Source organism: Salvia miltiorrhiza, chromosome 3 (genome assembly GCF_028751815.1).
Source record: "Salvia miltiorrhiza cultivar Shanhuang (shh) chromosome 3, IMPLAD_Smil_shh, whole genome shotgun sequence".
Lineage (NCBI taxonomy): Eukaryota > Viridiplantae > Streptophyta > Magnoliopsida > Lamiales > Lamiaceae > Salvia > Salvia miltiorrhiza.
Window position 1 is genome coordinate 52,040,090 of NC_080389.1, and position 14,746 is coordinate 52,054,835.

Sequence of the window (14,746 nt, forward strand, 5' to 3'; positions counted from 1 at the left end):
CGTCCCTTAATGCCATTAGCATTCACGGTTTGCTTCCTTTTATCAGCTTTTGGAGGCCTACCACGCCTCTTCTGTTGTTCTGCTTCCGTCCCAATGTAAGTTTCCTCCTTCCCCGTATCCACCGATCTAGCGGGAGTGTTTTGAACCAGCTGCAGAAAATTATCTCCTCCTGATATACCAATGTCGATGCGGTTTCCTTTCCCTGTGACAACATCCCTCTGTATCTGTTCAGGACTATTATGAAGACCATCCATATCCCCTGATCTGTCCATGGCAGCTTTCTCGGTCGACATAACTGGTAGCACAACATCTCTGTGCTCTTTTGTGTTACTCACCTGCTCCCTTCCTGCCGAAGCAAGGAGTTGACATCTGTTATCAGTACTTTCTTTCCCCATCCTGTCCAGATTTTCCGTGTCCTTAACCTCAATCTCCTCCGCATCCTCTTCGTCCGAGGTCGAGAGATCCGATCCCAATTGATCATCATGATTATTCTCCGATTTTTCCATCTCCTCATCCCCTGAATTTATCATAGCAGAAGCTAACAACTCAGGGCCGTAAGTATCATTGTTGTTGTCTTTCGGATCCACTTCTTCCCTCGTAAGATTATGAAAACGATTATTAGTATGAACCACATCTTGTTTCTCAACCCATTGTGGTTTAATAGCTTCCATAATTGAAGCTTTTCCTTTACCCACATCCTGGTCTTTACCCTTATTATCCCTTTTTTCCTCAAGAGGAGCAGTAACCTTATCCTGCTTATTAGCGACTTTCTTGCATTTATCCAACGAATGTCCCGTGATCCGACATTTTGAGCAAAATAACGGTAGCTGTTCATAACCAAACTCAACATAAAAGGATCCCTCATCACAATGCACTAATAGAGTTTCATGCAAAGGTAATGCAAGGTCCACTTCCACAAGAACCCTGGCATAGTGGCCAAACTCCCCTTTGGCAGACGCACTATCGATTTTGATAGGTAGTCCCAAGTATCTCGCGATGCCCGCAATAATTTCCGGATGCCAACATTCAACTGGCAAATAATAAATTCTCACCCAGATATGACATAGGGACGAAATTTCCCTGTAAGGATCAAAAATTTTGGACCATTCACGTATACGTATCGATCCTGAAGAGATCTCCCATAGCAACTGCTTACGTACTCTAGCTTTGTCTTCTGCTGTTGAAAACTTCATTGTGTAGAAACCCTTGCCCATGGGAATCAACCTCCAAGGGTTTTGGGTTTGCCAAGTCATCTGTAGTTCCTGTTTCAACGCATCACACGGCTTCGGTTTTTCACCTTTCTTGAGCAGAACACGTCCAATGATGGCATGGGTGAATTCTGAAACTTGTTTTTGATATAAGGTCGATGGAATGGAGAAGGAAGCATTCTCACCTTGTGTATCCGGTTTAAGGGCCGAATAGTTGTGTGCCGGGATCGCCGGTTCAGTTTTTCTCTGCCCCATGATAGCCACATACGAGGGTTTGGGATCATTAGCAGCCTGCGCAACATCCTTGGAGGAACCCGCCATATAATCAACTGGCAAAACCCTAGGCGAGTTGTTGGTAGGCGATGTAGCCCTAGGAGAAGGTTGAGCAGTTTTGTTACTTGAAGGTGGATCAAAGTTAGAAGAAATTTTAGGGATGTTGAGGGAATTCTGCCCGGCAGCCATCTCCGGTTGTTTAGATGCCGGAGACGAGTTATCGGCCTGAAAAACCAAGGCGGGCGACATAGAGAGCTAACGTAGGGTTTTCTTGAGAGTCATGCTTATCAAAAAAATGGTTGAACATCCATGAATTAACTAACAAATACCGAAACAAATTATTGGTGATAAGAAAAAACAAATGCAACAACAAAACTATTAATGAAATCTCAACAAAACACATTAAAATCATTTGAATTTAGGCCAAGTCAACCTTAACAAAGACAAAGATAGAAAATCATTCTCAAATATTATCAAGGGTATATTAGTCATTTCATGATATTTTCTATAAATCGGCGCTTCTTACTAAACAGACTGCTTATTGTTTCATGCTTTTTAGCGTAGTGTACAACATATTTTGTAGAAGCACGCTTAGCTCAACTCATGTTATATTTACATGGGCTTCTTAAACTAATTAAAACCTGACCTTGCTTACCACCTTCTTTTCATCTTGAGCCAATGCAAGAAAATCATTCACATCCTTCTTACAAGGCTTCCTTGGTGCAACCCATTTTTTATTTAACTCATTTCGTGTAGCCACTGTAGCAATCTAACCCATAGAGCTAGTGTATATATTCAACTTGTCTTGCTTACCACCTTCTTTTCATCTTGAGCCAATGCAAGAAAATCATTCACATCCTTCTTACAAGGCTTCCTTGGTGCAACCCATTTTTTATTTAACTCATTTCGTGTAGCCACTGTAGCAATCTAACCCATAGAGCTAGTATATATATATATATATATATATATATATATATATATATATATATATATTCAACTTGCCTGCTTGGTTAATTATTGTGTTAGACTTTATTGATTAATACGTCTACAAAAGATCATTAAATGTTAAATAATTCATATGTATTAAAGAAATGTGAGTTGGTTTTAGATTTCTGGAGATTTTTTATTTATTTATTTTTTCTTTGAGAAAATTGACAGGAAATTTGAATTTGAATAATCGTTATAAATTATCTGATCTTTGAATTCATGGAGTTAATCTTTCTAATTTAAATTATTTTTCATTATTTTTGTAACAAAAAAAATAAGATTTTTTTTTTAAAAAAAATGGGCCGGTTTGGCCCGACCGCTTGATGGCCTGAGAGGGACTGAGTTTGGCCTAGAATTTTGCAACCTGATCTGATTTTCAAGCCGGCCCAGCTCGACCCGACCCGGTAAAAGTCGATAGACCGGTGGGTTCGGGCCGGGCTGGCCCGACGCGCACCGTTTGACACCTCTACCAACCTATCATGAATTATGCATAAATATAATAAATATTTCAAAATAAAATAGAGAAGGAACTCACCAAAGTCTCAATTACATGCCATAAGAGTGCTCTGGACTTCATTCTTTGGAGCACTGAATCTCTTGCAGAGTTGGTCTACGAGGTGTTTTTCTTCGGGATGATTTGAGTAATTTTTGATCAAGTGTACTTGGAAGCGGTATAAAAATTCAATCGGACGCTTCATGACAAGTGTGAAGGCCATCTCAAGTACCCAAATCCAATCTGTACAACAAAACGCAAGACATTAAAAACAACACAACAACCTTAAATCAAATGCCTGAATTCATCTAAAGGAAGGCCTCGGAGTTCACATTGCAATATCAAACCATAAACATTTCGGAAATAAAACCATAGTTATGTCCAATTTGCTATAAATTAAAAAGATGGGGATTCTACTGAAACATATCAAATTTAGTCAAAATTTGTGCATTATATAGCAATTAACCTAATTTAAAAACCTCGTTCATAGCTTCGAGTGCAAACACCCACATTATCAAACTCCGGCAGTTCTAACATGAACCGACAATCCGGCAACAGAGCAAGTAAAGATGTAGCAATAGCTGCCACTATATCAAAAATCTCTTACAAATTCATTTTCATGTGAAAATTAGTAAAACACCCTTGTTAATTTCATGATCTTTTCTTTGAACAGCAAATACGTATAACATACTATCATACTAGCCAACAATATCTCCATTTATTAAGAGAAAAATAGGAAAAACCAAAAACTTACCTTAGATGTCGGGCCAGAGAGAAGAAAAAGCTTCGGATTTTAGGTGATGATGAGTAAAATACGCACCAGTGATGTGCACCCGTGGAAATCCACCTATAGAAATCCACCCTTGGAAGCTCACCCTTACTCAGTTGTGACGTCCACCTATGGAAAATTAGCCTTGACAGTTTAGCTATGAAGTTCGCTTTGACAGCTATGTCAAAGTTCATCCGTGTCAAAAGCCACCTTTGACATCCAAGTGTGCTGAATCCCACCCGTGGCAGCCTCCGGCCATGTCAGCAACCTCCGGTTGTGTCAACTTCCACCCGTGGTCAACGCCACCCTTGGCGCCTCCAACCGTGTCAACGCCACCCTTGAGAATTCCAGCCATGTCAATGATTTGGGCCTAATTACACTGTTTAATGGGCTTTAGGGCTAGGTTCACTTAATAACTTATAAATAGGGCTCTTATGTATAGAATTAAGGGCGGATTCATGATTATTACTAAATTTTGTACATGTAACAACTTAGCAAAACATAGTGAAAACTCGGGCAACCTCCGTGAAGTATATCATTATGATCGAACCACGTAAATTCTAGTATTATTTATGTTTTTATTTATTTTTCCTGATGAGATTAATCCCACGCTCAACACTAGGGTATAATAATAATAATAATAATAATAATAATAATAATAATATCTTTGAGCAGTGTAGGAACTGTAACATGATAAACGTGGCAATGCACAATATCAAATACTATATGAGACATTAAACACTGCATAAATCGACCTCATGGACGGATACAGAGTGGGGCGGTGGGGGTACGGTTGTACCCCAAATTTTATTTAATTTTAGTAGTATTATATATGTATTTAAATATTGTTTAATGTATTTTAGCACCCCCAATCCAGCAGAGCAACCCTTTCTCATATGATACTTATTTGGGCTTTGAGCCCAAATTAAAGTTAAAGAGTAAAAACTGAAAGTAGTGGCTACAAAGGTTAACAAATAAAAGTAAAAAATATTACAGAAATTAAATTAAAAAGAAATGATTGAATTTTCGATATAGAGTTGAAGAAAGAATTGCCAAACAGCTTAAAAAATTAGTGTGTGAAATTGTGTGACAATTTTGGAATTAAGAAAAAGATTTTATTGATTTTAAATTTATTGGATGATAAATAAGATAATTATGTAATTTTTTTTCTTGTTTGAACAATGTTTTAGAATGTACTATTTTTAACACGAAAATATCTTTTACATTTAAGTTTATGAAATTATTTTTTCGTACCCCCAATTTAAAAATCCCTAGAGTGAAAGGGTCCACCCCGAAAGCAAGGGGATACTAACTAACAGCTGAGTCCTCTCTCTGCCAAAGCTTTCCACTCTTCTTTCTGACAATAGGGCTTCCAAATACATCGTAAGCTAAACCGGTACTGACGAATAACCAACCCGCAATGAATAGGGAATGTATAGTAATGCTATGAATGACCCAATATCAAATACTGGTAATAATATCAACAAAAAAACGTTCTCCTGAAATTAGTTGAGTAGGCTTGCGTTAGTTGTCTGCTATAAGATAGCCAGTTTTGGGCCCTATTGTTAATAATAATGAATTAGTATTCTCATTAATAGCATTTAACCAACCGGGTCTGCTCGACCTCCTTCAAAAAACAAAAAAACAAGGTGTAATTTATTTATAAAATAAATATGAATGTTACTTATATAACGAAATAATTAACTAAATCTTTAAATAAGGATGAAATGAAATCAAATAAGTACATTTTTTTCTCAAAAAACTAATTCATACATTCTTTTTTCTTTTGTTTGAGTTAACAAAAATTAATTCACATTGAATTGAGGAGTTTTATTGTTATTTATACGGATATCAGCTTTTACTCAATAGTTTGACCTAGTCTAATTCATTTTAAGAACTGGAGTATTACTTAATAAGATCCTGAAAAAAAAAATCCACAGGATTTTAAATTCATAAGATGGTCACTGAAATAATGGTCAAATAAAATGACGAAAGCATCGAATCCCAAAATAACAACGAGTAAATAACATTATTAATAACCCTCTCGATTATTTTAAAAAATAAGATTGTAATATAAAGATATAATAATTTCTTTGTTCATAAAATATTTATCATAATTTTTTTTAGGGTTAATTACGCCAAAAACCATGAACTTTGGGCCCATTTCCAAATTTTCCATGAACTTTGATTTTTATCAAATTTTCCCTGAACTTAAAGGCGTGATCAATTTTTCCATGATTTTCGAAAATCCCCAATTTGACTGCTGACTTGGCACCATTTAAGTCACCTGAAAGCTGACTTGGCACCGGCGACGATGTGAAGAAACGACGTCGTCCTATACTCGTGAGGGATTGGGGGAAGAGAGAGAGATGAACGAGGGAGGGAGGCAGAGTGAGATAGAGGAGAGGGGAGCAGGGGCGGCGGCGCAGTCGCGACTTGCCGGATCTTGCAGAGCTTGTCTTGAGAATGCTTCTCGTTCTTTCAAACCCCCAATTTAATTTGGTGTGCATCTATTAGGGTTACAGAGCTTAGCAACCATGAATGAAGTAATCGAACTTGACGAAAACTGGGAGCGGCAAGACGACGGCTTTCGTCCTCCCACGGCCGGCGGAGGGGTGTCGTCACTGTTTGGGTTGATCTGAGAAGTGGGGGAAGGCCTTGATTCTGCTGAGTTGAGTCGATGGAGGCGGCAGACGGTGGTTGTTGCTATTGGCGGCGACCTCGCCGTTTGTCGCCGGATTATGGAGAGAGTAGAGGGAGACGGTGTTGTAGATCTGGGTCGTAGTAAGAGGAAGAGGCGCAACGGCGGCGATGAGCCGCTGTGGTCGCCGAAATTTCAATAGGGGAGAAGAGTTATTTGGGGATCTAGGGCGGTTGTCGCCGGTGTATGCAGAGATTAGGGGAGAGTTGAGAGAGTAGAGGGAGGCAGGACTCCGGTGGCGGCTGGGTTGTTGTCAATCGGAGGAAGAGAGATAGAGGGAGGCGGTGGCGCCTCGCTGTCGCCAAGGAGGAGGAAGGCGGAGGCGGCATGGAGGTTGTTTTCGCCGGGTTCGGTGAGACAGAGGGCAAGTGAGGGGGAGGTGGGTTTCGAGAAAGAGAAGGGAGAACCGGGGGTATCAGTGGCTGTCGTTGTTGCTTCGGCGAGCTTCGGTGGCAGCGAATTTTCAATGGTGAAGGGGTGGGTTCTGGCGTGAACCGAGAGAGAGATGAGAGGGGACACAGAGAGGGACCAGAGGAGAGCGAGAGAGAGACGAGAGAGATGAGAGAGAATTGCTTTTTTTGTTTTTTTTTATATATTATTTTCCATGTGGCAATTTTTGGTCCACGTAAGCGCCATATCAGCTCGTATGGCCTACAAATTGCCAGGTCAGACCGGAGTATTACCGGAGCTGAAATTCATGGAAAAATTGATCACGCCTTTAAGTTCAGGGAAAATTTGATAAAAATCAAAGTTCATGGAAAATTTGGAAATGGGCCCAAAGTTCATGGTTTTTGGCGTAATTAACCCTTTTTTTTATCTATTTATAATAATAGTACAGTTCACATTACTTTGAGACCTTTACTAATAACTTTATTTATATTTTATTAAAATTTTATCATTCACAATGTGGTAAGTAAATAAGATATTAAGAAAATTATTAAAAAGTTATTTTACTAATAACTTTATTTATACTGTGAATAGGCGAAAGTACCCACTTTTATAACTTGTCTTACAAAAGTACCCACCCAAGCCAAAGTCTAAAAAGTCAAAGCCGACATGCTTGGTTTTTTGGAAAAGCAGACCTGACATGCTTCGGTTTTTGTAAAATGTCTAACTCACGTCAATTTCACAAGTTAAAAATGTGATGAAGAGACAATAATTGCCCAACTCACGTCACTTTCACAATCTAATGTATACTGTATGTTTGAAAATTTATAAAAAAATTAGCTTACGTTTGCGTTATAAAAACATTAGTAAGAGGACTAAAAATTTCACTATTATGTGTATTATGCAACAAAAAAATATTTAGAAACCAATGAAACAATTAGCCGCCGGAAATTCATAGCCGTGAACAGTAGCCGGCGGTCCAAACTATACACGGCTACTGGTCAGCGGCTATGAACTTCCGGCGGCTAATTACTCCATTTGTTTTATAATATTTTTTTGTTGCACAATATACATAATAGTGAATTTTTGAGCCCTCTTAGTAATATTATATTATAACACGAATACCTTAATTTAGAGTTTTTATTTAAATTTTTAATTTTATTTTTTTTATATTACAAGAAGTATACATTGATGTCAAATATGAGAGATACTGAATCTGCAAAAAATTGGATTATAGTGGGGTAAAAATACTCACTTTATGCATGATTTGATTGAACACAAAATAATACAGTAAACACATAAAATAATAGGCTATTTTTGAAGAAAACACTTGAAACTCCTGAAATGTAAACACAAAAATATTTTAGCTCTAAAAAAACAATTAGCCGCCGGAAATTCATAGCCGTGAACAGTAGCCGGCGGTCCAAAATATACACGGCTACTGGTCAGCGGCTATGAACTTCCGGCGGCTAATTAATCCATTTGTTTCATAATATTTTTTTGTTGCATAATATACATAACAGTGAATTTTTGAGCCCTCTTAGTAATATTATATTATAACACGAATACCTTAATTTAGAGTTTTTATTTAAATTTTTAATTTTATTTTTTTATATTACAAGAAGTATACATTGATGTCAAATATGAGAGATACTGAATCTGCAAAAAATTGGATTATAGTGGGGTAATAATACTCACTTTATGCATGATTTGATTTAACACAAAATAATACAGTAAACACATAAAATAATAGGCTATTTTTGAATAAAACACTTGAAACTCATGAAATGTAACCAAAAAAATATTTGAGCTCTAAAAAAACAATTAGCCGTCAGAAATGCAAATCCGGTCGTACTAGCCGTGTGAAATTTTTCACACACGGGTAGTGAATCCGGCTACGATTTTGTGGCGGCTAATATTTGTTTTGGGAGCAAAAAATCATTTTGAAGTAATACATATGGTTGTAAAAGTTTTTACCTTGTTATGAATGTTTGAAAGTAACATATGTATCCCTTTTTGTGTATTTCTATTTATTTGTTAATGTTTTAGTCAAAAAAGTACATGTCCACATGAAATAAGAGATAAGGTGACTGCACAAATTTGGATTGTAATGAGGCTTTAATGCTCACTTTCTGCATGCATTTGATTGCACATTGAATAATAGATTGAAGTGTACTGAATGAATGAACAATACATTTCACGTGAATTTGTACAAAGGAATCTAATATTAGTCTATAATGGCTACACTTGTGAATGAGAAAACATAAATCCAAATACTCGTAGAAAGAGCATTCAGTTAAAAAATTGAGAAATTGAAACCCTCAAAGATTTGAGAAGTGGTTTGTGCGATAGTTGGTGCAATTGGTGTTCAAATTCTACTTGAAGAGGTGATTTTCTCATATATTGTTTGTGTAATTAATAGTTTGAATGTTTTATGTTATATTTATGAGAATTTTTAAAGTGTTTATGCATATTTTAATACTACATTTTATGTGTTTTTATAGATGGAATTCGTTAGATACATATATGTGAGATACAACGGACTCGTCGATGGTATACACTATGTTGGTGGGGCTACAGAGGTCCTTCCCCTCGTCAACGAAACTATTGAGAGCCTGATGTGCAGCGTCAACAATATTATGAGGACGCATTCGTTGAGCTCGAGCTACCAATTGTATTATTTGGCGACCAATCTATTTGGTAGGGAGATGAAATGTGGCTTGGCCACAGACGATGACGTGGAAGCCTTGTTGGCAACTGCCGACTATCCCATGGTGTACGTTGAGCACTACAACGGTCCGATTGTAGAAGAAGCCTACATACCTACTTTTAATTTTGCTGAACCTTCGGGACACGTAGATGAAGCACAATGCAGTCAGTATGAGACGCCGTATTATCATCATACGTCGTTTCATGGTGTCCAGAGCTCGCCTCCACGACAATGTTTTACATGGGATGGACAACCGCTAGACGAATCTGCATGGAATCAAACCGAAAGGCTTAATGAAGTATGTGGGAGATTGAACGATGTGCGGACAGATGATGAACCTGAGCACGAAGCTGAAGGCTCGGTTGCATCAGGAGACGATGATGATTCTGATGACGAAGAATTTGACCCTGCGCTCGAGGTGGGCACTGCTTCTGATGCCTCTGAGGATTTATTAGACGACGATCTAATTGATTTCGCGGAGACCGAGCGAGCAGGTTGGATCCGACAAAGTACAACACGTGACGGAGATCCGACAGCCGAGACCGGTGATCTAACTAATTGGTTAGTTCCCTTGATTCCAGTGGACGCCTCGGCTTCGCTGGTTGCTCGCGAGAGTGACCCTTCTAGAGTTGATGATCTGCAGAAGAATTCTTTTTACAACAGCAAAGACGACCTGATCATTGCTGTTGGTTTGTGGAACATGAAGCGAGGCACTGAGACAAAAGTTGTCCGCTCAGATCCGGGACGAGTCTATTTCTCGTGCAAGCACTCTGACAACTGCAATTTCGATCTTCGTGCGTCTGTTCACGGCCGAGGGATGTGGAGAGTGCATAAGTTGAAAGAGCATTCATGCGAAGGGGACTTGCGCACAGCTAAAAAATCAAGGCGCACTCGAAGGTGGTGGCAGCGTTTGTGGCAAACAGAATACGCGATGATGGAGAGGTCATTAAGCCGAAATCCATCATGGCTGAGTTAGTACGCGATTTCGGCATCAAAATCAAATATGATGTCGCGCTGCGTGCAAGAAATCTCGGGATGGATATGATATACGGTCGAGTTGATGATTCGTTCCTCCTGCTCCCAAGATATCTGTATGCCCTGAAGGAAGCGAATCCTGGCACCTTATATGATTTGGACGTAGATGTAGACTGCCGGTTCAAACATTTGTTTGTTGCTCTGTGGGCTTCCATCTCACCTTTCTACTTTCACCTTCGACCAGTGATTGTGGTTGACGGCACACACCTGAAGGGCAAAAATAGTGGCATTTTGTTTGTCGCCGTGACAAAAGACGGAAACGAGGCAGTTTTTCCCTTGGCGATCAGTGTCGGTCCGATCGAGAATGATGAGTCGTGGAAGTGGTTTATGTCACATCTGAGAGGTGCTTGCGGCGAGCCCGATAACTTACTTATTGTATCTGATGCGCATGTCTCCATCGCTAATGCTGTGAAGAGCGAGTTTCCAAATGCTACTCACGGTATTTGCTACTACCACTTGTTGAACAAGATGAAGGGTTACAGGCCCGGTGTTGCTGAGCTTTTCCGCCAGGCTGCATACGCCTACGAGCAATCAGATTACACGCGTGCAATGTCAGCCATGGCTGCTCTGAAGCCAAAGGCGTACGAGAAGTTGTTGCGCGTAGGCCCGGAGAAGTGGGCACGATCACAATGTCCTGTGTCCCGTTACAGCTTCCTTACATCCAATGCCGCCGAGAGTTTTAATGCACGTTTGCTGTGGGCCAGGCGTCTTCCAATCTGCTCGATGTTGGAGGCAGTCAGATTAGTTGTCGAGCAGTGGTTCAACGACAGGCTTGCGGCCGCACAAGAGAGCGATGAAAATCTGACTCCGGAGGCAAAACAGAAGCTCAGTGCAGAACTTGTAAAAAGTCGTCGTTACACAGCCAAGAGGACCACCGAGAGAAAATACAGGGTTCGTGCTAGTGGTCGCCATTATATGGTTGACCTTCAAAAGCAGAGCTGTGAATGCAACGAATTCAACGAGGACCAGATGCCGTGTTCTCATGCGATTGCAGCCATTACGTATGTCATTTCTATTCATGACCATTATTAAATAACAAAAAGTATAATCGTTTGTTTTGCAGTGAGGCGAACGAGTCAGTGGAGGATTACGTGCACTCTTACTACTGGAACAGTTCACTAGTTGACACATACTCTGGTGACGTTAACCACTTGCCTCCCATAGAGAATTGGAATATTCCTTTCCGAATTGCATCTCAGCTTATTTTACCAAATCTCTCTCGGCGACAAGCTGGTCGTCCAAAGGAAACTCGAGTTCGATCCGCAGGTGAAAGGCCGACTCAAAACACATCAACAGCGGAGGCATCAACTAGTAGCAAGAAACGAGCACCCAAAACGTGTGGTCTATGTGGCGGGTCTGGTCACACACGTCGATCGTGCAAGGGTACGGCCACCGATGCGTAGTCGTATTTATTTTTCTGTTTTATTTAAGTTCATTTAGAGTTCCCTAGTTTATTATATTATTCTAATTATTATGATATTATTTCAATTTCATTGTTCTTTTCTTCTAAATATTAAATAAAACGCTGCTCTGAAGGAGAGCTAAACATACGGCGCGCATTCGCCATAAGCTCATTGTATTCTCTATCCAAATAAGTCTGCAAAGAAGAAAAACATTATTTCAAATAATACTTTATTATAAACGCAAAATATGTTAATGCTTACGAAGAATTCCGCATCCAATATGATATGGCTCCTGTGATCGATGTCCTGAAGCAGGTCTGTACCGCTCACCAGCCTATGCCTCAGCGTCATCATGTACGCATCTACATGCTGCACATACTTTAATGTTAATATTAAGTAAACACTGAGGGTACAACATGTAACAAGTGCATCAAAAATATTAGATACCTCGGGCTCGAGCTCTTTAGTCCTGTTCATGAGAGTCACCCAAAACTGCCTCTTGATCGGGTGCCCACTCTCTGTCACCACCAACTTCCTGTAGTTCCCACCACGGAGACGCTCCGCCATACGAGTAAATCCCTGAATATACTTGTTGTCGACGGGTTTCGGCTCGTTGCTGTGAACGTATGGGGATCTCAGCGCAGCCGAAGGCTGCCGCTCACGGTAGCTTCGGCGCAGTTGCGCATCCTCTGGTGGTGGTGGACAAACACTGAGGGGAATGGCAGGTGTTGCCCCAGAAGCAGAAGCTCCCTATATTTACATTAAAACAACACAAGTTAAACATATAAACAGTCCATAAATGACACGTAATTTCAATTAGAAGTAAAATTTAAAACAAATACTGAGCTTTTACCCCACTAAACTGCTGCCATAAACGCTCCATCTCTTCCTGAGAATATCCAGCCTCGGCCAGAATCGGCAGCGAAGAACGAGGCGGCTCGAATGGGTGTGCTGAGCTCGAGGGCTGCTCAGTGTACGAGTAGCGTGGCCCCAGATATGGGGTCAACTGTAGGCCAGCCCCAAAAGTCGTGGGCACACCAAAACCAGTATGCGGGCCCGGTGGGGTTTGATAATCATCACTGCCGGAGTGACCCGCGTCCCTAGCAGGCGCCTCGTGTGCAGGGGACCTCTGCTGTGATGGCGCATCCTCCGTCTCGGGCTCCGTCTCGGGCTCCGTCTCGGGCTCGGGCTCTCGTCGCCTGTCCGATTGAGGTCTTGGAGCAGGCATGGGCTGACGTACATCGGTGCTATGCGAGCATCGGCAACGCATACACCCAAAGGTCTCCTCTGCCCAATTCTTCAGCCTCGTGAATAGGCTCTCCTCCACACGCCTCGCCACCCGGCCCTCACTCTCGCGCACCATCTGCTCCATGCGCTGCCACTCCTGCTCGCTCAAACCAGAAGGCCCATGAGCAGCACTGCTCTCTCCCCCGTATCTGGGCCTCCTGTGACTCTGTGACCTCCGGCCGGAAGTCACGGGGCGATCGCCGCCGCCAGTCTGATCCCGCTGGCCACTGCTCGACGAGGACGAAACCACCTGTGGTCTTTGCCGCTTTCCCCGATCTTCGCGCCTCGAACTGCGACGTCGGGGTTCCACCTGAATAGATGCCTCAGAGCGGTCCCCACCACTCACATCCGGTCGAGGATTCCTCTGGCCGAAGACGCCCGGACCTGGAAACTGGACATCTCCTTCATTCGCGACCGATAGCCACCACTGCGTCCTCGCCTCCTGCTGTTCGGGCTGCAACTCATAAAGATCGTTCTCCTACAATAAAAAATATATGTACATGATGATTAATATTCATAACATCAAATATAATTAACTAATAAACACTTAAATTATTACCGGTGACTCAAATAGGGGCTGCAAATCTTCACTGATTTTACTCAAGAAGGTCCACCTCTTGAATCTAGGTATTATCCCGGCATTATGTAGAGCGACGGCTCTGCCCAAGCCGGGAACAACCTCAAGATCCCAGATATATAGAGCCCAAGAAGGCCCATAGAAGTGGTACTTCCATTTTTTCGACATCTTCTTCATCCTGTAGTTCAAGCGACTATATGCCGCTGCACCCCAAGGAAATGTGGAGAACTCCGACAAGTCCTCCACCAAAGCCCACGTCCAGATCTCCACGGGTCGTGGCAAATCCACGCCCAAAACAAATGCGTGTAGCACCAACAGGTGGGCCACACGCAGTGCTACCGAGCCGTCGGGGTCGACAATCTCCGTCCACTGATCAAAAAAAATGTTTGCCAACTCCTGAACTGACAAGCGCTGCCCGCCACAAACTCGTGTGTAGGCTACATTGTTTCTCAAATTGTGGGAGGCTAATGGATCGAAATGATGTGGCCCAAATGGCAATCCGGTCACAAGAGCGAAAGCGGCGTGATCAAGGCAAACCTTCTTGTCGTTGATGTAGAACCACATCACATCGTCACTATCCAGCAGATGACGAGAGACAATATGGTGCAATGCCATGTTGCACCTGTTGCCCGGCTCCCAATCCAACAAATGTCCAAAGCAACCCTGCCTGAACGTATTCTCCAGTGCGTCGCCCCCAATTTCCCTCAGTCGCTTGGGTACCCGGGACAAATAACTGGTCTTGTAGTAAGAACTGATCTGCGTCCCGGGGCGATTTATTGTTTTGGGCCTCCGATAATCGATCTATTCAATACCAAAAATATATCAATTAAAAAGCCAAAATATAATTAATTAAGAAAAATAACACAAAATTTAATAATAACATAAGTAATTCAACCAAATAGAATTAAACAATTTA

At 41.3% G+C, this 14,746-nt stretch overlaps 2 protein-coding genes across 2 annotated transcripts; one reads left to right on the forward strand and one right to left on the reverse strand.

The window, feature by feature from the left end:
• The first annotated feature begins 10,563 nt into the window (after window positions 1–10,563).
• LOC131018966 (uncharacterized) lies at window positions 10,564–12,056 on the forward strand. The gene is made up of 3 exons (XM_057947650.1): window positions 10,564–10,938; window positions 11,032–11,564; window positions 11,627–12,056. Exons 1-3 carry the CDS (start codon window positions 10,564–10,566, stop codon window positions 11,964–11,966), a joined length of 1,248 nt encoding a protein of 415 aa, XP_057803633.1. The 3' UTR covers window positions 11,967–12,056.
• A 20-nt stretch (window positions 12,057–12,076) lies between these two features.
• Window positions 12,077–13,824, reverse strand: LOC131018967 (uncharacterized). The gene is made up of 4 exons (XM_057947651.1): window positions 12,820–13,824; window positions 12,414–12,716; window positions 12,228–12,335; window positions 12,077–12,160 (listed from the first exon to the last, which is right to left on the reverse strand). Exons 1-4 carry the CDS (start codon window positions 13,336–13,338, stop codon window positions 12,077–12,079), a joined length of 1,014 nt encoding a protein of 337 aa, XP_057803634.1. The 5' UTR covers window positions 13,339–13,824.
• Between the last annotated feature and the right edge of the window lie 922 nt (window positions 13,825–14,746).